At 47.1% G+C, this 19,251-nt stretch overlaps 2 protein-coding genes across 2 annotated transcripts; one reads left to right on the top strand and one right to left on the bottom strand.

Moving 5' to 3' along the window:
- Positions 1–2,217: 2,217 nt before the first annotated feature.
- On the top strand, positions 2,218–11,648 carry LOC135805939 (receptor expression-enhancing protein 2-like). The gene is made up of 8 exons (XM_065320060.1): positions 2,218–2,422; positions 2,514–2,586; positions 3,684–3,760; positions 6,906–6,969; positions 7,485–7,541; positions 7,941–8,060; positions 8,573–9,052; positions 11,036–11,648. The coding sequence occupies exons 1-8, from the start codon at positions 2,391–2,393 to the stop codon at positions 11,090–11,092; spliced, it is 960 nt and encodes a 319-aa protein (XP_065176132.1). The 5' UTR covers positions 2,218–2,390; the 3' UTR covers positions 11,093–11,648.
- A 227-nt stretch (positions 11,649–11,875) lies between these two features.
- Positions 11,876–17,976, bottom strand: LOC135805937 (M-phase inducer phosphatase-like). Its single transcript, XM_065320058.1, has 4 exons — positions 16,817–17,976; positions 15,511–15,653; positions 13,252–13,369; positions 11,876–13,003 (listed from the first exon to the last, which is right to left on the bottom strand). The coding sequence occupies exons 1-4, from the start codon at positions 17,663–17,665 to the stop codon at positions 12,860–12,862; spliced, it is 1,254 nt and encodes a 417-aa protein (XP_065176130.1). The 5' UTR covers positions 17,666–17,976; the 3' UTR covers positions 11,876–12,859.
- Positions 17,977–19,251: the final 1,275 nt, after the last annotated feature.

Here is a 19,251-nt window from a genome sequence, read left to right on the forward strand (position 1 = left end):
CAAGCAGGGTAGGACACTGTACCCTCTCACTCGCGTATGCTATGAGTGGCCCAATGCCAGTTCGTTTTGAGGAGATGGTGATAAGCTGCTGTCTTGAACTTTTGGATGTTCTTTGGGTGAAATGGGTGGGGAACGATAGAGGAAGGCAGCTGGTTCCAAATTGGGATGACGGAGTGGGGAAAGGCTCGGCTCACATTGTTCCGGGAATTGGCAGGAAGAACATTCTGTAACTGATGGGGATGCGCGGTGGATAGTCGTACAGCCTGGCGGGTGAGGCGTCACAGGCGTGTGGTCCTGGGCTGGTGTGTCGGGGGTGAAGCCATTCTGGAGAGAAGAGAGGGAGAATTATCGCAATGTACACTGTAGCTACAAAGAGGGTCACCGACTCGCCGATTGTGTCCGACTCGTACTCGTAGGTCTACTCACCACCACCAGCAGCAGCAGCAGTTCCACGGAGGCCCCTGCCTAGCTGTCTGCTGCTCTGACACAACGGCAACCGGTTACCCTGCCTGCTAGCACAAGATGATTATTGTCAAAGACGATGAGTTGAGCTCCTTGACCTTGTGGATCCATCAGTTCACGGGTACCCGATGCCCTGCACCGACGTTGCATTGACTGCTATAGCGTACTAAGTACATAACATTGCATATTGACATAACAGTACAATAGTATCGGTTCAAGAGCTGTCTATGTACGTCTTATGCTTGTGCCATGCCGCTGCTGTCATATCTTGCTAAAATAGGCAGCCACCCCCGTCCAAAGTGCCAGGGAGCCCCACCACCATAACAGTTCGGCCCATACCGACTACAAGCACCAGTCCCTCGTGTCTTGCTGAGTACATGTACAATGTATGTCCTTTGTACTTTTGCTACTGATCGGCATTCTAGACTTTATCACCAACAACTAACTTAGCTGCACAAGGTCTAGTATTACGAGCGCCAGCGTGTTACTCACCACACCTGCACGCGCTACAGACTGGTTCATCACCCACACGCCAGGCACTGGTAGAGTCTGTGACCACAAAGGACGGTTGCCAGTCCATACTTCTAACTGGAATTTGGGTGCAGCACCAACTAACTTGCCAACAAGCAACACCGAGATCAAAAGAGTGGACACCGACTTGACGAAGTCGAACGTAGTCGTTGAGATGCGTGGGGCTCCTGTGGCCAAGAATTATCACTGCAACATTGTAGTCGGTGGATCTACGAGCTGTTCAGACAGTCATGTAATTATGAGTAAAAGCTTGTACTAGTAGCAACAGTACTGGGGGTTATGTACTCTTGCTAGTAGTATGTCAGGAAGAGCCAAGGGCATACCGTGGGTAGAAAACTCTTGCCTCTCCATCTTTGGTCCATGCGACCTATCACCTCTTTATTTACTTGGTCCAGGGAGTCGTACTCAAACGATTCCCTGGTTCGGTCTGATCCTGAACTCAGCCTCATGCTCCTGAGACGAGTAACTCAGTTGTGCGCAAACCACTGCATACTGCCGATACTACGATAGCCATACATATACGGGCAGTACTTAGACGACTTTTACTATTAGTACCCTGCACAAACACCTCCCGGCCGGAGGCAATCGCGATCAGCTGATCGAGGTCCTCGACTCGATCGAGCCGAGCTGAAGAGTGAAGTGAAGACCAACGATTTGCAGAACAGTCAGTAGCGCTAGCCTAGCATAGATCAGACTCTAGTACTAGTAGTACTAGTACTAGTACTAGTAGTAGTACTGTAGTAATGTTGAAGTACGCAAGTATGATAGGACATACATGTATGTACATGTACTTGAAACTACCGCCATTCCGGCAGCGCTCTCAGCTGCACGATAACTAATCATCTGTCTAACTCTAATGTCTGAAATACTACAATCATAATGATAGGCTGTATGTTACTTTGCCAATATTTCGCCCATTGGGCATGTCACATGATGTGTGTAGTTGAAAAAAAACATGATCACATGCTACGAGTCATCATGAGCTAGCAGCTAGCTAGCTAGCTGGGCGCGAAAGTAACAAGGCGCAGCTGATCTGACGAAAATGGCACTCGTAGACTACGAGATCAGAGTCGTACTCGACTCGTAGCTCTGCACTGTCTTCGTGCTAGCATGCATGTAGCGTGTAGGTGGGCTAGCGAGTACATGTAGCGGACTAACCTGCAGCAAGTGCGATAGAGCGGCATGAGTGTTTTTCGAACAGCAAAGTGTCACCAGTGGTCACTGAGCATGAGCCTCCTTTGATTTGAATTCGGAAGTTCACAACACCAACAACACTGGACAAGGAGCAGAGTTGACGAAGTGAATAATTGCAGGTTTCTTGCTTCCAGCTTACACGTTCGAGGGATAGTTTGCGTCCCAAAGTCCCAGTCTTTGATACCTGCCATTGAGCATGTAGAATGCTTTCCCAACTATTTTCTCGAGTATTGATGTAAGTTCTTTGTAGGTAATTTTCTCCACGTTTCCGGGACAAGTTGGTGAGGTTATTGTGTTCTGTTGTTGTTTCGTGCGAATGGCTGAAGACTCGGCTTGGGCACGCTTTATCCAGCTTATTCTTCATACAAGGCTGTCAGAACAAAGAATGTCAGGGAATATGTAAGTATTACCCAAGGAAAACAATAAGTTGTTACTGTGCTGATCATCAGCAAAATAGTGTTGTATATAAAATTTGTAATTATGTTTCTGATCAGCCACACGTGTGTTTGCTTTGCTTGTCACCCGAAGCTTAATTTTGATATGCCTGACAACCGAACAAAGGAGATGAGCCCTTTTTCCCAAGCCTGTACTATACAGTCTCAGAATGAACACGCCAAATAATTATGTGATGGATTGTTGAGTTGCTGAAAAATGTCTATTTTGATGATAGTTAAGTTGTGAGCAATCTCTATGCCTCTGCATGGCTTGTGTCAATCTCATACTCACGGACTGACGCACAAGTCGCACGAAGCTGCATGTACCCAGATAAGTAGTTTCAACTGCAGTCAGACCTCGCTTATCCGGTCCTCTTTTATCCCGGATCCCTCGCCATCCGAAAGAAAATCGCTGGTTACCAGTTTACAGTATACGTTACGCATACAACATAACCGGACTTCGCGATCCGCATCCCGATGCATGGTTTTGTGTACAAACTGGTTCAAGTATGTACAAAAAGCCTTGTATCCTGTTGCAGAAGTTAGAATCAGGGAGTTGTACAAACAAATGGGGTCGGTAGGACTCCTTGACCTGCTGGCTGCATGCGGACAGCACTCAGTTTTCTTCTCTTTTTTCCCCCGCTTGTTTCACACAATGTCCACGCTAGCTGTACTGCATGGGGCCCATATACATGTTCGTACAATTGCACACCTTTTGGTGTGCCATATGCATGTACAGTATGTGTGTTCGATTTTCCAGTTCCCTCGCCTATCTGGATTTTTTGTGGAAAACGGATGTGTGCGGTTAAGCGAGGTCTGACTCGACTGTCCTTAGAGGAGTGTAACTATAACTAAACTGTTTTGCTTCGTGAAAATTATCGATAATGCCGGATGGCCCCTCAGCCAGATTGCTTCGTCACTGCACATTGCCAGACATTTGTGAACTCCACAGGGGGGCTTGGTTTTTCAGCATGAGGAGTGGGCGTGTGTACCTGCATCCCGCTTGTGTTTGACCGTGACACGTGCGGTATGTGTGTATGGCCGTGTGCTTGCTTGCTCTAGGTCAAATGGATGATGTACTGGGTGGTGTTTGCCTTCTTCACTACCGCTGAGACGTTTGGAGATATCTTCTTATCTTGGTGAGTAACAGTGATGTCGTGTTGCCAATACATGACTTGCACAAAGATTGTCTGGGTTCGAGACGGGGCAAGTGCACCTTCTGACTCTGACTTCCCCACCTTTTGAGTTCGTGACTTTCGAAGTTTCGCTTTTTGCCTGACGAACACTGAGCTAGTTTTTTCGGCTAGAGAGTAGAGTTGTTTTGATTCGGCTTGTATCGTCATGCCGAAGCGCTGCTACGCTCCTGAATGCACTAGCAGACGAGAGATGGAACTGAGGCTCCCATTCCATACGTTCCTTTTCGAGCCGGCCGGCCGGCCGGGAGGCAGAAAAATGAGGGAATATTATTTTAGTATCATTGGTGTAGGCTGCAACAAGCACGTGGTCCTGAAGTGTGACTACTTTCCCGCAGTGGAAGCGAAGTCAAGCACAACGAAAGTTTGTGGACGTCTGAGAAAGAACTCGATTCCCTTCGATTCGGCTGCACTAGCTCCAGAGCGACCCCAGTCTCCTGAGGACAGACTGCGGAGAGGCCAGGAACCTGCCGAGTCAAGAGTGGAAGCCCAAACCACGAAAATGAGGGGTGGAAGGACTGAGTGTGAGAGCCAGATGGCCTTTAGTAGTACTTCAAGTAGTATTTGAGTTGAAGGAGAGAACAAGTGTGCTGGAGAAACGCTGCGAAGTCCTCAGGCCTGATGTGTACTAGCTACTGTTGAAGTCTCACTTGTTCCGATATGAACACTTCATCAGCCCTGACTCTGAGCAGCTGTATCTAGACTTGGACTTAGGCCAGAGACATAGCATTGTAAACCTTACTGAAGCCATTATGTATCCAATGCCTGGCTCTAGTGAGAAAGCAGTTTGGCGCAGGCTCGCAAACTATGATTGAATCAGGGAGTGGTGGAAAGTCACATTATACCTCCCCATGATTAGCTGGTAATGACGACGATGCGGCTCCGGCTGGGTCTCAGTCTTAGAAAGGATTTGTTGGAGCATCATCAAACAGTGCATTCGCCTTCATCATACACTGGCTCCGTTGCCTACAGTAATTCACATTTTGACGGGGCGCGCTGGGACGATACGGAAGGAGCGGCGGGAACCATTGGAGTGCTCATGATGCTGGTTAGCGGAGACTGATGTGTCAGGAACGGGAACGCAACCGCACTACTGTACAGATCAGGAAGCGATGGAAGAGTTGAAACTGCTCAGCCTTCCATGCCGTGTACAGGGACACAAGCGTAAAAATGGCTACATTTCAAATGTGAACTGGCGATGGCATTGTGTGGCGACGAACACAACTGCAACTGTTCAAATTTCAGCATTTCGAACATTATGCTTCCCAACTCACTGAATGGCTCACATGACGGAGTTGGACATTACCAGGCTAGGATTATCATTTGCTGTATTTATGGATAGTCCTTGAGTTTTCAGATGAAGTGCTTTATCTTTTACCTGTCGTTCCTTTAGTATGGCACAATGTCCATGGCTGCTTCCTTGTCTTCATAACAGACTGGTATAATCAGCATGATTCTGCTTTTTTTGAGAAGAAATAAAACTTTCCTTTCGGAAAGGAAGCCCAGAAACGTCAACCCCCATGGACTGTGCTTTATGACTCTCGTCCGTCGACGTTAACCGTCGCAATCAAAATAATAGGAGATCCTCCAGATAGGCGTTAGCCTTTGGGTAATCCTGAAATAAAGATTATTATTAGGCCAAAACAAATAATGACCTTGTTTCCGGTCGCCCGACCGGGCCACTTTTTCCCAAATTCTGATACTTTTTTTTGGTCCCAAATGTATACAAACGGTGGCAATGCCATGTGTGCAAGTGCACTCAACGAGTCATAACTCAGTCAAATCTCAACCGAATTCCACAATCGAAACACCTACAAGGTAGCAGAGATTCTCAGCTGTCGGCTCGAAAAATTCCGGGGTCGATACGAGCTAGAATAACGGAGCTGGAAGCACTCGAACTGTTTGCTTGATTTCTCAGGATGTACGAAAACAGGAATACACCACATGGCTGTACAAGAACAGTGAGTCTGTCAACTTTGACATTTACCCTTGCCATGATATATGTACAATGTACATGTGTAGGTACTCTTGTCCATCAATACCACAACGATTGAGGAACCAAAAAAAAGTATCCAAAAAAAGTTTCAGTCCGGCCGACCGAGTCTCCTTTTTGAGGGGTTGCCGACCGGAAACAAGCCAATTTTTTGTTTTGGCCTTATTAATAACTGCTGCATGTATGTTGTGCTGTGCGAACCGTACAAGATTTTACAGCTCACCCACGCCTTCCCAACAGGCTCCTATATCCCGTACCGTTTGCGTCACTTTGAATATGAACTAGGCTAGCACAGTTATCCTTCGTTCTTTTGATGGCGGCGGGTAGCATGGAACTTGACGTGTTCTTGGGATCCTCGTGCAACACTTGCTGTTCCCGGATGCCATATTATTGGGTGCATCGAGGTTGCTTCTATGCTCACTGTTGTTTAGTAAGACAATTTTTTATAACTATTTCACCGAAGAATAAGGCAAGAGTATTTTGGGTTGGTTTGGACGCCTGGCTTCTCTTCACATAATAATACAGTCATGTACTTCCACTCAGGGAGTAGTACAATACCTGCTTCCACTAACCCTACAAGTGCACATGCATGACTCATGAGCTGCTGAAGACAGTGACGGTACTGATCATGTACATGTACATGCCGTGCACCGTTCATTCATGCTGACAAAAAAAGTACACTACTTGTACACTAGTCTACAGACGGTGTAGGGTGCCCGCAGTGTAGCCTGGGTGCACTTGCCCCGTCTCACTCGCGGCTCGGATCTTTGTGCAAGTCATCTATTCCACTTGACACCACACCTGCCAACAAACACATTCACTGTGCTCGTTGAGGCTCGGTTCTTTTGTGCGATCGCCTGTTATAGAGTTTGCAAGCTCTTAGAAAAGTCAATCCCACTTTCAGAGACAAGATACGAACCCTTTGACCGCCCTTGGCTACATCGACAATAGTAGAGACCTGCCAGAATACTAATTCTTGTCCAGGTGAGGATCATCAAGGAATGGTGTAGATGGGATGGGAGACAACGATAGACAATTGCATACAGCTTCAGATAAGTGAGCTGATCGTCTGTCTCCCTGGTGTGCTGTTGTGTGCAGGGTGCCTCTTTATTATGAGATCAAGATCCTGTTCTTGATATGGCTGCTAGCACCTGCTACGAAGGTAAGTAGAGTCCACACGTACATGGTACACCTTTGTGGTGTCTGACTGCTTGCATTGTTTACAGTTTAGTATAGTGTACAAGTAATAGTGTGGAGATTTATTACACAGCCACCGGCAGACACTCAAGCAAGTAGAAAACTCGACGCACTTGTTATCTCACGTACCAGCGGTCGATTGAACGTAAATTCCTAAGTTCAAACGCTCTTCATCGCAAACAGACTCAAGCAAATCTGTTGAGGGTGGTACCCTTGGTGCATTCGTTTCCGCTTTGCTGCGTGGATGTCCGGCATCGGGAGAGCACACCTGTCTCAGCAAAATTGCTTGGTATTGTGTATGACTCCGGGTTGAGATGCGTTCTGCGGCACATATAGCCTGTATTTGCTCCAGTTTCTGTTCATTCTGTGTATATTTACGGAAGAGCTGAAGCTACACATAGAGTTCAGACTCAAGAAATGCACTGTATAAACGTTATTTTCAGCAGTATCACGTATCCTTGTCTGTTGTTTCTGTTACAGGGATCAAGTATTTTGTACCGGAAATTTGTCCACCCATACCTGATGAAAAACGAGAGGGTACGTAAATTGGTATGCATGCTCCAGTGGTGCTAACTGCTACAGTTGTGAATTGAGGAATATCAGTGCCAATAGTTGAAATACTCGATACTATGCATATGCATATGCATGTAGAGTGAGACATCAGTGTAACATACCTCCAAAGGACAAACATCAGTGTGGTGCAGTACTCGTTATCCAACGTCACATGACTGGGAGGAATGGGTAAGACCCCCCCCCCCCCAAAAAAAAACTTTTTATCCTATGCAAAGAGAACGGTATGTTCTATCCAGGGTGTTGTCTACTGATGTTTCGTTGTGGCTGCATGTCAATCCATGTAGATGGCTATTGACAGGTGTTAACCAGTGTGTTTTACGATTCTTACGTCTCTCCGGTGTTGGTTGCATGATGGTACTGCAGGAAATTGATAACTACATTGAGCGTGCTAGCCAGAATGGAGTCGGCTTGCTACGACGTGCCGGCCAGCGTGGCCTGCAGGCCGTCGCCACTGGCATGGTTCAGTCCAACGTCGTCAGCATGGTAAGTTGTGTGCACGCATGATTTTTGGAACACGGTGTTGTCGAGTGTGAAGTTGCAATTTGAATTTCTGGTTAAGACTTTTGGAACAGTGTGTGCGGCTAACGTGACGGGGAGCGTTACCAGGTAATTTTGCCGGCACCACTTTGAACAACAAAGCTTGTCAATGGTGTGCACTGGCATCTGATTGGTACTGCTTATGCAGTGTTGATGCACGTCCTTTTAGCATCAACAAAGCAGACTGCCTGTTTCTTGTGACAGTGCTTGAATGCCCTGTGGCAGAGCTCTTACACACATTCACACAATGATTAACAAGGCTATTGCTGCGACGCAGTGTTTCAGGGTTGAACCATCAAGCACCAGGCCTCAAAATAATATCTACGTTGCACTTCTGCCTCTTTGCTCCGAGTGTTGCTTCGTAATTTTCTCCTTGCACGCTTGCTGCATATCTACTCTCTGTTTGACGGGTGTGTTGAATATCTACTCTCTGTTTTGATGGGTTTGTTGATTTGCAGGGTCAAGTCTACTTTCAGCAGCAGCTTCAGCAAATAATCCCTGCCACTGAGGGACAGAATCCAGCCTATGATGACGCTCAGCTGCATACACCTGCACAGCAGAGTCAGCAGCAGCAGGAGCAGCAGTCCAGTACCGTAGCACCAGCTGCTCATGCTGAGCCCAGCATGCATCATACTGATCCTGCTGCTGCTGCCGCCGCCGCTGCTGTGCCTGCTGGCACTCACGTGGATGGTGGTGCATCTGACCACCCTCCCCCGTATGCTGCTACTGTTTCCAGCCGGCCGCCCATCAAAACCGAGCCAGCCCTGGACGACATGTCTGGTGGTTCTGGTCAGTTTGTCCCGCTTACTCCGCCTCTCAACCGCAGCCGTCCAACTTCTGGTGCTAATGCAAATGTAACAGGAGCTGCTGCTACTACTGCGGCTGGGAATCGTCGTACCACCAAGACTGCTGGTGCAAGAGCTTCATCCACTACTGCAGTAAGTTTATGCTTATCAAACATTTGTCTTATTCACTGGTTCGAAACCATTATACCGAAAGGGAATTTAAAATTATACGTGGAAAGATCTCATGCATTTGTGTAGGCATGGTGATGAGCAGTCACAATTCCCAAGCCTGTTCCCAGGATAAAGTTGCTTAATGCATGTTATGGTACCGATAGCACTGCAGACACTGCGAATATTGTTCCTCCTAGAGGATTATGACATCAGGGTCATCGTAAAGGTTTGTCTCGTGTCGGTGGGGATAATTCCAATTCCCTTTGTGCCTGAGTTTGCGGTGTCCAGTGTGGGCCAATCTGCTTTGCCATACCAGAGGCGGATCTAGGGGAGGGCGCGGTGGGCGCGCGCCCTCCCCTCAAATATTTCGATTTTCTTTAGTGCATGCACGTGGGCAGTTGCGCAAGTGTTTGCACATACTGTGACAAGTAGTTTCTAGTGTCAGATAAGAAAGTTCTTCTGAACACGGAGTAGTTGTTTGACTTTTAGTTTTGAAATTAGTGTTCAGTTGACGAACTTGTGTAGCTAAGTCGGTGAAGGGGATGGCGCACCGCCCGCCCAAGCGGCCAGGGAGCCAACAAACTCTCCACGGATTTTTCGCGAAGCGAACTTGCGCTTCGTCAGCTGCTCAGTCGAGCGACCTGTCTTTGGAGGAGAATTCGGACCACAGCGAAGGTCCTGAGATTGAGGTCTGCTCAGACTCTGATCTTCCCCAAATGGAATCTGAAGTAGATTCTGACGACGATGGTGGGACTGTCAGTAGTAGTGATGCGAGTCAGGAGCGTTTACCTGCTGAAACTATCGCAGATGACGACGTTGTGACTGTCACGAATGATGTGGCTGGTGGCACTGCTACGCAGCATTATTGTTCTCTATCTCAGCATGTCTTGAGTTTTGAAGCACTATCTTTACACAGTTCAATGTAGTACGGCTATGTTCTACTACAGCCAGAGTCCTCAATGAAGTGGTTGAAAAAGTGGGAGTGAGTGCATGTGCTAAAATATTAATTCTACATAACCGCTACCGTAGTTCCGCGCATATAAGCCCATGCCATGGGCTTATATGTGAAATAATGCAGTTTGGGGATAAAATATCCAGTAAAACATGTTCATTTTTTAGCCCATGGGCCAATATTCGAATTTTGAAGGTTCACGAAAAAAGTACAAGTCCGTGCTCATAGTGGGTCTACCATACTCTACTGCCAGTACTGGTAAACTGCACTGACCTGCTGTACCTTGGTAGGAAGAGTCTACATTGTGAAAAATTCTTGTTGACACGCGAGTTGCATTTGTGTCTGTTTATAAGCCCATGGGCTTATAAACGGAGGTGGGCTTATATCCGGATATGCCCGTGGGTTTATACGCGCGGAATTACGGTAAGCCTGAGACGTAAAATAGCCGTAATGTCGTAATGTGTACAAGATACATGTACCGCATGGGTTCCCTGTCATGAATATTACCCGCGCCCTCCCCTCAGCTGAACTCTGGATCCGCCGCTGCATACTGTTGACAGAAGCTCCATCGTGCATTTGGAAACCCCACTGGCTTTGAAAATGAGCCTCCAACAAGCAATGTGTTACTCTTCGCTGATGAACGAGTGTTTTCCTCGAGGATTAACCCATCAGAAAAAAGCATTTTTAAAATGAAATTTCGAAAGTGTTCCAACGTGGCGAACGTGGCCTTTCATTTCCTTTTTAGTACAGTTACGTGTCAGTACTGTCGGGCGCCGAAGAGCGACCAGACTAGAATTTCACCAAGCACAGCATACCAATGTATACACGGTGACTCGACTTTGCATCGACTGTAATACATGAAAATAAGAACGGTCTAGGCTAGGAGGCCGACCCCCCAGTTCTTCGGCGACCGACAGTACTGTATTTTGTCTGTGGCGTTAGCATGCGTTGATGCCCTGAAGCATGCGATGATAGCCTATTGGTGCTGCTGTGGATGTGCGTGTGTCATGCAGAAATCACGCACCCGGGCAACGACCAGCGGAGCCCAGACTAGGAAAGGCAATCCGTGAGCAACGGCTAGGAATCGTTCTGACCAGCTGCTGGGTGGCAACAAGCTCTGTCCAAACCTGCTTTCCCGATTCCGCCAAACCACCCCTACAGACTGTTACACCTGGCTGTGCATGTATCAACTTTGTTTGAGTGTAAATAATGGAGGTCATGTCAAGTAACTTTGCACTTGCTGGCTAAGCAGCTTACTATCTTGGATTCCTACTCCCTGCCTATATAATGTCACTCACGCTCACGCTTTCCTACTTCTCTCTGTTTCCGTGCTCCTTGCAAATGCAAGGCAGGAAACAACGGCAATATGATTTATAGGTAGCAATGTGATATTGCACATCGCTCTGCTCTGTACATACAGTGCATACCTAGGTGCCGATAATGCATACCTAGGTACAGACAATGCATACCTAGGTACATAGCCCTGTTTTCATGCTAATAGCCTTATATTATGGTAAATATTCAGTATGCAAGTTGATTTTCGCTGAGCGAAGTCCCGTCTTTCCACCTTTTCTTTCTAAATAATTATATTTTATTGTTGTGGAGCAACAACGTAACGGTCACGTACACCTTCCTGACTTCAATGAACTGCGGTTCGTTTGTTCAACCTGTATCTGTTTCTGTTTCCCCTCTCCTGAACCATTGTGGGTAGTATAGCTGTTATTGCAGACGTGTCTTTGTTACTTGTATCGATACAGGAAATACCTTTCCCAGGCTAGTTCCAGTATTGGATGCATTAGCTCAGCATTAGAGTGTGCGCTTTTCGGGGCTTTGTGTTTCAAATGATTACTGGATCGAAGGCAGTACTAGTACCGTAGCAGAATACAATGTACATCAAACATGCATCACTCCATTGAGATAGTTGGATTGTTGGTCTTCTTTGGCTGGGAGTTGTAGCAACCTTATACAACTCAGTGGCTAATTGCTTGAGACATGTACACGACTGTAGTGCTAAACAAATCCGTCCGAGATGTACATGACCACACACAGGACAGCACCAGTGAAAGCCATGTACAATGTATTATCAAGAGTACAGCCATGGTAATGCAGTCAGTCTTGGTGATGTGGAGAAGTGCGAAAACAAATCCAGTTGTTCATCTGTCTGGGAAAGTAGAACTATGAAGAGTATAACAGTAGTGGCAGCAGCGTTGAAAATAAAAAAGGAATATGTTTTGGTCTGAGGGTGTGGTTCGAGGTTACAATACTGAATAAGATGTAACATAAGTGAGGTTATTGTTATGATGGCGGGTAACATAAGAATATCATCTATGAAACATCGAGTACACGTGTGATAAAAGTAACTTATCAATAATGTGCTACGTATGCGTAGTGTATGTTCTTAGTTAGAATGCTGAGTGGAAGGAGAATAGAGCAATGATATAAAACTATGCAAAATGAAATTATTTCCAAAATCGATCCGCGTTGGATCAAGCAGATTGACACTCAACATAAACTCGGCTTGCCCAGTCTGTTGTGGTCACAAAGCATAAAGTGCAGGTGACATCGTCGCACCTCGCACAATGCCACCTGCACCAGGAGGGTTCGCTGCAGAATAATTGTATTTTTTGGCATCTTATCATTTCGAGTCCATTAGATTCTAGCACGACTCATCTCAGTTGAATTTCAGCGGTGCATGCACTTTTCGTAGTTTGTTTCCCGCGCATGTTTGTGATGGCGTTGAGTTTCTCGCATGCACTATATGAAGTCGGTATGTCAATGATGAGGTTTGATGATACAGAGCAGTAACATAATATCATGCCAAGTACATCAGTAGTTTATTACACGCGCGTTGCATACCGCCGAAGCTGTCTGCCGGCCTTCTTGCTGGTTCCATCGAAGGTCTTTCCGCGACTGAAGCGAATCAAGTCTTGCGAATGCCGCTCGTCTTTCATCGGGATATAGCCGCATGGAGAGCAGAGCTCCTGTGCAAAGCCCAAACAGAAATGTTATGGTCAGAGTTCAATTTATCACCCAGGTTAGCCTGATGCAGGAACAGCAAGGTGGTGTGTCGATGCACAATTAGAATGAAGGAGCAACTTGTTCCTTTGGCAAAACAGCTGTGGATGCAGTCATGTCGGTAAAAAGAACTCAGCCACCCATTAAAATCCCCTCCCCTCACACTGCGCATACCACACAGGCACACACGTAGTCAACACCATTCTTTACTTACAGGAAATGACTCAAAGAACTGCTTGTAGCCACCAGTAAGCAGGTAGATCTCAGGAAAGCACAGCTTAGGATAGTTCTCCACGTTGTGTAGCCGATCATGCTTCCGAAAGTTGCGAAGCCTGTCACAAGCCAGGACACAGGACACACAATACAGCACAATAGGGAGGTTTAGTTCCACGTAACGGAAACGCGTACGTGTGTGATACACGTAAAGGGGATGAAGGGCACCCACTTTGCAATGGTGTGTTTAGTCACACAGAACAAACAAAAGCATGAAGCGAAAGGCCCAAACCTGGTCAAAGGCGAAGCTACCCGGGCCTAAGAAGCTCATCCAATATTTTGATTTCGTGCTTCGGAAACTTCTTCAGCTGAGCACCCTCACAGCTCGCACAATGCGCTCCATTCTGATTTTCACCCACACTCGGCGGAACGTGGGTGAGCCTCCATACACGGTATGTCGTGAATCAGAAAACGTCTGTACGTGGGTCACTGAGTATCACGTGGTACACACACGTAAAGTACCCACGGATTACGTGGGACTTAACCCCCCTAATAAGGAAGTTTCCACAGAATGGAATAGACACAAGGCAGAACAACAGAGACCAAAAAGCTTTCTCCTAACTCCGAGTTGCGTGTTAAAGAAAAACACTCATCGTCTGCCTTGTGTAGTACGCTCTGCCCTTGTTAGGGGCCGGTCGCACTGAGGGAAAATTTGAAAAAAATCCGTGGTTACCATGGACATTTGCCGCTGTGCGGGAGATTTGAGAGATTTAATCCACTCGATGAAAATCAGCTCGAGGCTTCGCTTTTCCGCCGAAGATTACAATCATCCCCGGCTTCCACTGGATTTCTTTGAGTTTCCTTGTTTTTTTATTGCGTTATGAAGTGGAGCGATACTCTAGAGGCTGTGCTGATGCAGCTCTGGCCCAGGAACGGGCTGACAGACTGCCAGAAGCGTATGGTGACAACAAAATTGCTCGCGTGAGTGAGATTTTTTTCATTGTGCGTATGCAGTGTGGTCGTGATGAAAAGCAGAAAAATTCTTCCCGGTTTATAATCTGAGGATTGTTCCCTCAATGTGACTGGCCCCTTAGGGTATTGAGCACTATTTGCAGCAAGGGCTTCAGGCACTTTGTCAGAATGGAATAGACAGAGAAGCCTGCAAGACTGCTTTTCTTGTTTATAAAAGCCATCACTGCAGATCAAACAGACATTCAGGTCACCACCCACAGCCACACAGAGTACTGGGTAGATACGGTAGTCATGGGCGGTGGTGGCCAATGAAATACGAAATCAGCTTTGGCTACTGTATCTGAGGTGCAGCAGCACAGTGCTTGTTCTATAGTACTGTATGTACAAGAATAATCGTCGACGAGACAAGCAAACAAAACAGAGTAGATAGTGCATGTATGGCTAGCATATTGCCCAGATAAATGAATGTCCTGAGATTCATCCATCATGATTCATCTGTCAATGATAGTTTAGCCATTATTAAAATAATTTTCTTCTCATCATGAGCAGAGTCAAGGCACTCCCAAACAGCTAGGTGACATGTACATCAGGGAATTGTAGCATCTAGGGAGATAACACAATACCATAAAAGATCTTCAAGTACTCAGACCCATGTGTATTTGACCCGGATTTGGAAGTTCTACGTAATCCGTGGTCTATGCAACTCGCGATTGCAGCCTTTTGACCTACTGACTCCAAACATGGCCCAGACCAACAATGCCATATGCGAGCGTGCATAAACCGGCCCTGCCCCAAGAGCGACTGGGACGTGCAGTGCGGGAGCAAAAGCCACATAATTTCACGATCCAGTTGGCCGTGTCGCGTTTCTGGATTCTACGACTCCCTGCTGTACACAGACTGAGTCTATCCAGTATTTCATGGGACAGCCTCGCGGCTGTTTGATATAGCTAATGCTGGTGTGGAGATAACTAGAGAGCCTCATGATGCTTATTCGGGTCCTTCCTGAGCCATATAAAAAAAACCCTGTTTGTGGCATACTAGTACAATCGTGTACTAGACTAGTGCAATAGTTGCATAAGAAATCGCACAGCTCTACCCAAAGATGATTCCGTATTCCACCATGCAGTCACCGGTGTATTATAACACCAACAATACACAGTGTACGCGTGTCCACAGTTTGCTACACTCTGTTCCATGCTTGCATTAATTGCATGCGTTTTATGTCCTGGGTTACAGGTGATATGCAGGACTACACTGGAATAAGATCTGCAACATTCAAGTCACTGACCTGTCAACACTACGCTTGACAGAGAACTCGCAATAGAAGACAATGATGGTAGGACTGTGCTCCGCCCTGTTGTTGCTGTGGAGGGCAGTGTTCTTGAAGAGCATGGACACCATCTGATCGTCATCATGGATGTTCGCTGCATCCTGATGTGGAATAGATGAAAAAGATGTCACAGAGAGGCACAATGTGCTGTCATTGCAGTACATGTGTCGGGAGAGAAGGTGACATAGTAGATTGCCCCTTTTCCCATCCTCAATACTACATCTCCGGCTCTTTATACACATGCACTATGAGAGAGGTTGCGCTACAATGCTACTGCTATGAAGACCGTGTTCATCGGTATGGCGCAGAGTCGTGCTCTGGCAAGCAATGCGGATACGCTGATCCATTGCTTTTCGTCTGCTCGTCCCTAACCTGTATGCATATATGCCAAAGCAAATTTGCGTGTGTGTGTGTCACTGTGTGTGTGTGTGTGTGTGTGTGTGTGTGTGTGTGTGTGTGTGTGTGAGAGAGACAGAGAGAGAGAGTGGGTGTTTGCGCCCCAGCTAGTTTTGTTTGATGGGTCACGGTGTGTCTGCCAAACAGTGGTTGGGTCTGTCGCCATCGAGATGAATAGCTTGAAAGCTTATTTTATTGATGTGCCTGTTAGCTATGTCACAGTCGTGGCCAAAGAAATCCAACCCACGTGAAATCCCACCCACGTGCCGAAAGCAGCGCCAAGAGCAAGGCTCATGCGGCCCTCAGATCAGTTTTTGGCACGCATGGTGTAATTGAAATGGAAACACACCGATACTTTTGACTCATGGGTCAGATTTCTTTGGCCACGACTTTACATGATACATTCTATTGGAAGTACATACAGCAGTGGACACTGTATGCCTGTTGACAAAATAGCACGGACGCACTGATCTGCCCAGTGCAGGCCATGGCAAACTATTAATGAACTATTTCTATCTAGATGAGCTCTTGTGTATCCAATGGTGCTAGTGAATTTAGTCCGAGTATCAAATCCACTCTCCTTTAGCAACTCACACTAGTATCCTTCACTTGTCACGGGGGTGAATGCAGTGCGAAATCAGCCATTGGGCGGTTCAATAGTCAATTGAGGCACCATTCCAAGTATTTTAGTCCATAATTCCTTTTGAGTTTCTCAATCCTCTCCCCGGGAGACCCGTGTGATCAGTTTCTGGCAGTGAGCAAGTACAGTGTGTGTGTGTGTGTGTGTGTGTGTGTGCGCACGCACGCGTGTGTTTGTTTCTCTCCACGTGCATTATTGTGACATACAAGCCGGTCTTCAAAACCCCACCTTGATATGGCCGCCAGCATACTCGTACGGATAGCGACAGTCGACAAGGTGGATCTCGGCCACCATACTGTTCTGGCAGAATCCTCCTAGCAGTGCTCTGCTCAGCGTCTCGCCAGTGATACGCTTCACCTCCGCGTTGTCAATTACCGGCAATATATGTGGCCGTGAGAAATCTCCAATGAGAAGTGGCGACACACCTTGGTTGCTTGGCGATATCAAGCCAAAGGCTTTGTTGAGTAGCGGTGACGTCATCATTCCGATGGGTGCTATGCAAGCCTGCGACAATGAGCGACACATGCCAGAAGTGATGCTCGCTTGTTGGTTGGTGTTGCTCGGCAAGGCGCCGAAGAACATGGGAGAGGAACTGGAGGGCTTCCTGCGCATCTCGCCTGCCTTGCTGGAGCTGTCGTCGAATGTGAATGCTGGGGGTGGTGGGCTTGCTGCAAACACTACAGGCTCTGCTAGCGTCAGGGGACTAGGACTGCTGACTGAGGTCAGGTGACAGCGGGACTGGGTCACCTGAGTTTTCTGCTGCGGCCCACCATCCGTGCCACTATCCATACGTGGTCTCTTCCAGCCAGTGTTACATGCGTCAAGCCTGTTTCGAGCTCCATAACGTTTGGGCATTGGGCCGGGACTAGACTTCCAGCCTGGCGACATTGGAGTTGCTAGCAAACATGGTGAGAATTCTGCGGGTACTAATGGAGATCTGTCACGCTCTCCGGCCAGATCACTAAAACTCAGTCTAGAAGGATGTAGGGACCGTTGCTGACCACACGCCCGTCTCGAGCCGTTGAAGCAGAAGATAGGGAAAGGAGAATCTGGACCATCTTCCATTGACAGCGACATCTCGCAGTGCCACCGAATCGGCTTGTCCCAAACTCTTCCGAAGTAGTTCAGTGCCGGTCCAGCAGAGCCTGGGGTGTTGAAAGCCCGGGCCAACCACACTTCACCTCCTTCTCCGCCACACTGTCCTCAGCTCAGGACAGCTTCGGGACGCCCTACTCGCCAACCACTTTTCATGGCTACGGCTGTCCAAACATTCAAAACTACCAACTTGCTGAATGTACTCGAAGGCAGTACGACGACCCCAACTGCCAATAATCAGTACCCGGTAGTTGACGAGTGTTCCAGTTAGGTTGGAAGGTCACAAACCTTGACCTTTCTCTGAACTGTAAAAAAAAACAGCATGAATTGAAACAGCAGAAAACGAGTGTAGTGATGGTCGTACACGCGCAAGCGCAGTCAAGTAGAGTTTAGCTGGTTGTGTTTCTCAATACAATTGTATAGCCGGTGGTAACGCGGATGTGCGAACTAATATATAATACTTTACTTTACTTAGGTCCAACCAGGCAGGGAGTTATATCGCAGACCAGGCTGGGAGCCCTACACATACTGCCAAGATCATGAACTCTTGATACTGCATTATGTGTAATGCTCCCTGGCCTGGTCCATGGTAAAGGTATGGACAAGAGTAGATAAACAAACGTTTATCTACTCTTGGTATGGATTATCCCATGAGTACGAGGGGTATACCGCCGAATATTTTCATGAGTGCGTTAGCACGAGGGAAAATATAAGGGACACGGTATACACAGAGTACAAATGGTATAATCCATTTATCCCATGTACGACTCGTAGATCTACTGTCACAATGACACAAATGAAAAGCGTGACCAGCACTAAAATCTCCCTGGCGTGACCCGGGGAATATTCGTGACCCCAGCGGGGTATATTTTTGACCCTTTGACCCCAGCAGGGTATATCATTGACCCCGCCCGGCGGGGTATATCGCTCTATACTGTAAACAATAATACACCTGGGTTCAACCGCGATACCAGGCAGTAGGTCCAGGCAACCACTCGGAAAATCGCCTGACTCCCTGGCTGGAGTTCCAACTCTCCCTTGAGTCTTGGCTGCATGAGCCTTGGTAATTATTATTGGTACTTGATCTACCAGGTCTATCAAGACTCAGAGTCAAGCAAGAGCCCATAACCTAACTAACCCCATGGGCCATGCATTATACGGGCTGTATTCGAAGAGTCCATGTTTACAGACTCTTCCTAGTCTTGGATTTGACTCTTACTGCTGGTCCGAAACAGCGCAGGTATTTTATCATAATATTTACCAAGCAATGTCATAATCATCATGAAGGCATGTACATGGATAGACTCTTCATATCATGTGTTCCCGGCCCAGGGCTACTTGTAGGGGCCTGGGCTAATACGCAGTGCTGGTTTATATACAATGTTTATTTTTTCTTTATGTCCCACTCCTAGGCAGGCACCCTGCTCACCCATGATGCGTAGCAGTCGCTCCCAACGCATACATTGGTTGTGGTGTTGGTTGGCCATAAGTATAATAATTATGCCTTTTAATATATCCAAATAACACCACAGCAAAAGCAATGCACAACTCCTGTTCAAGAGTGTGCC

This window comes from Sycon ciliatum, chromosome 1, assembly GCF_964019385.1.
Source record: "Sycon ciliatum chromosome 1, ocSycCili1.1, whole genome shotgun sequence".
Classification (NCBI taxonomy): Eukaryota; Metazoa; Porifera; class Calcarea; order Leucosolenida; family Sycettidae; genus Sycon; species Sycon ciliatum.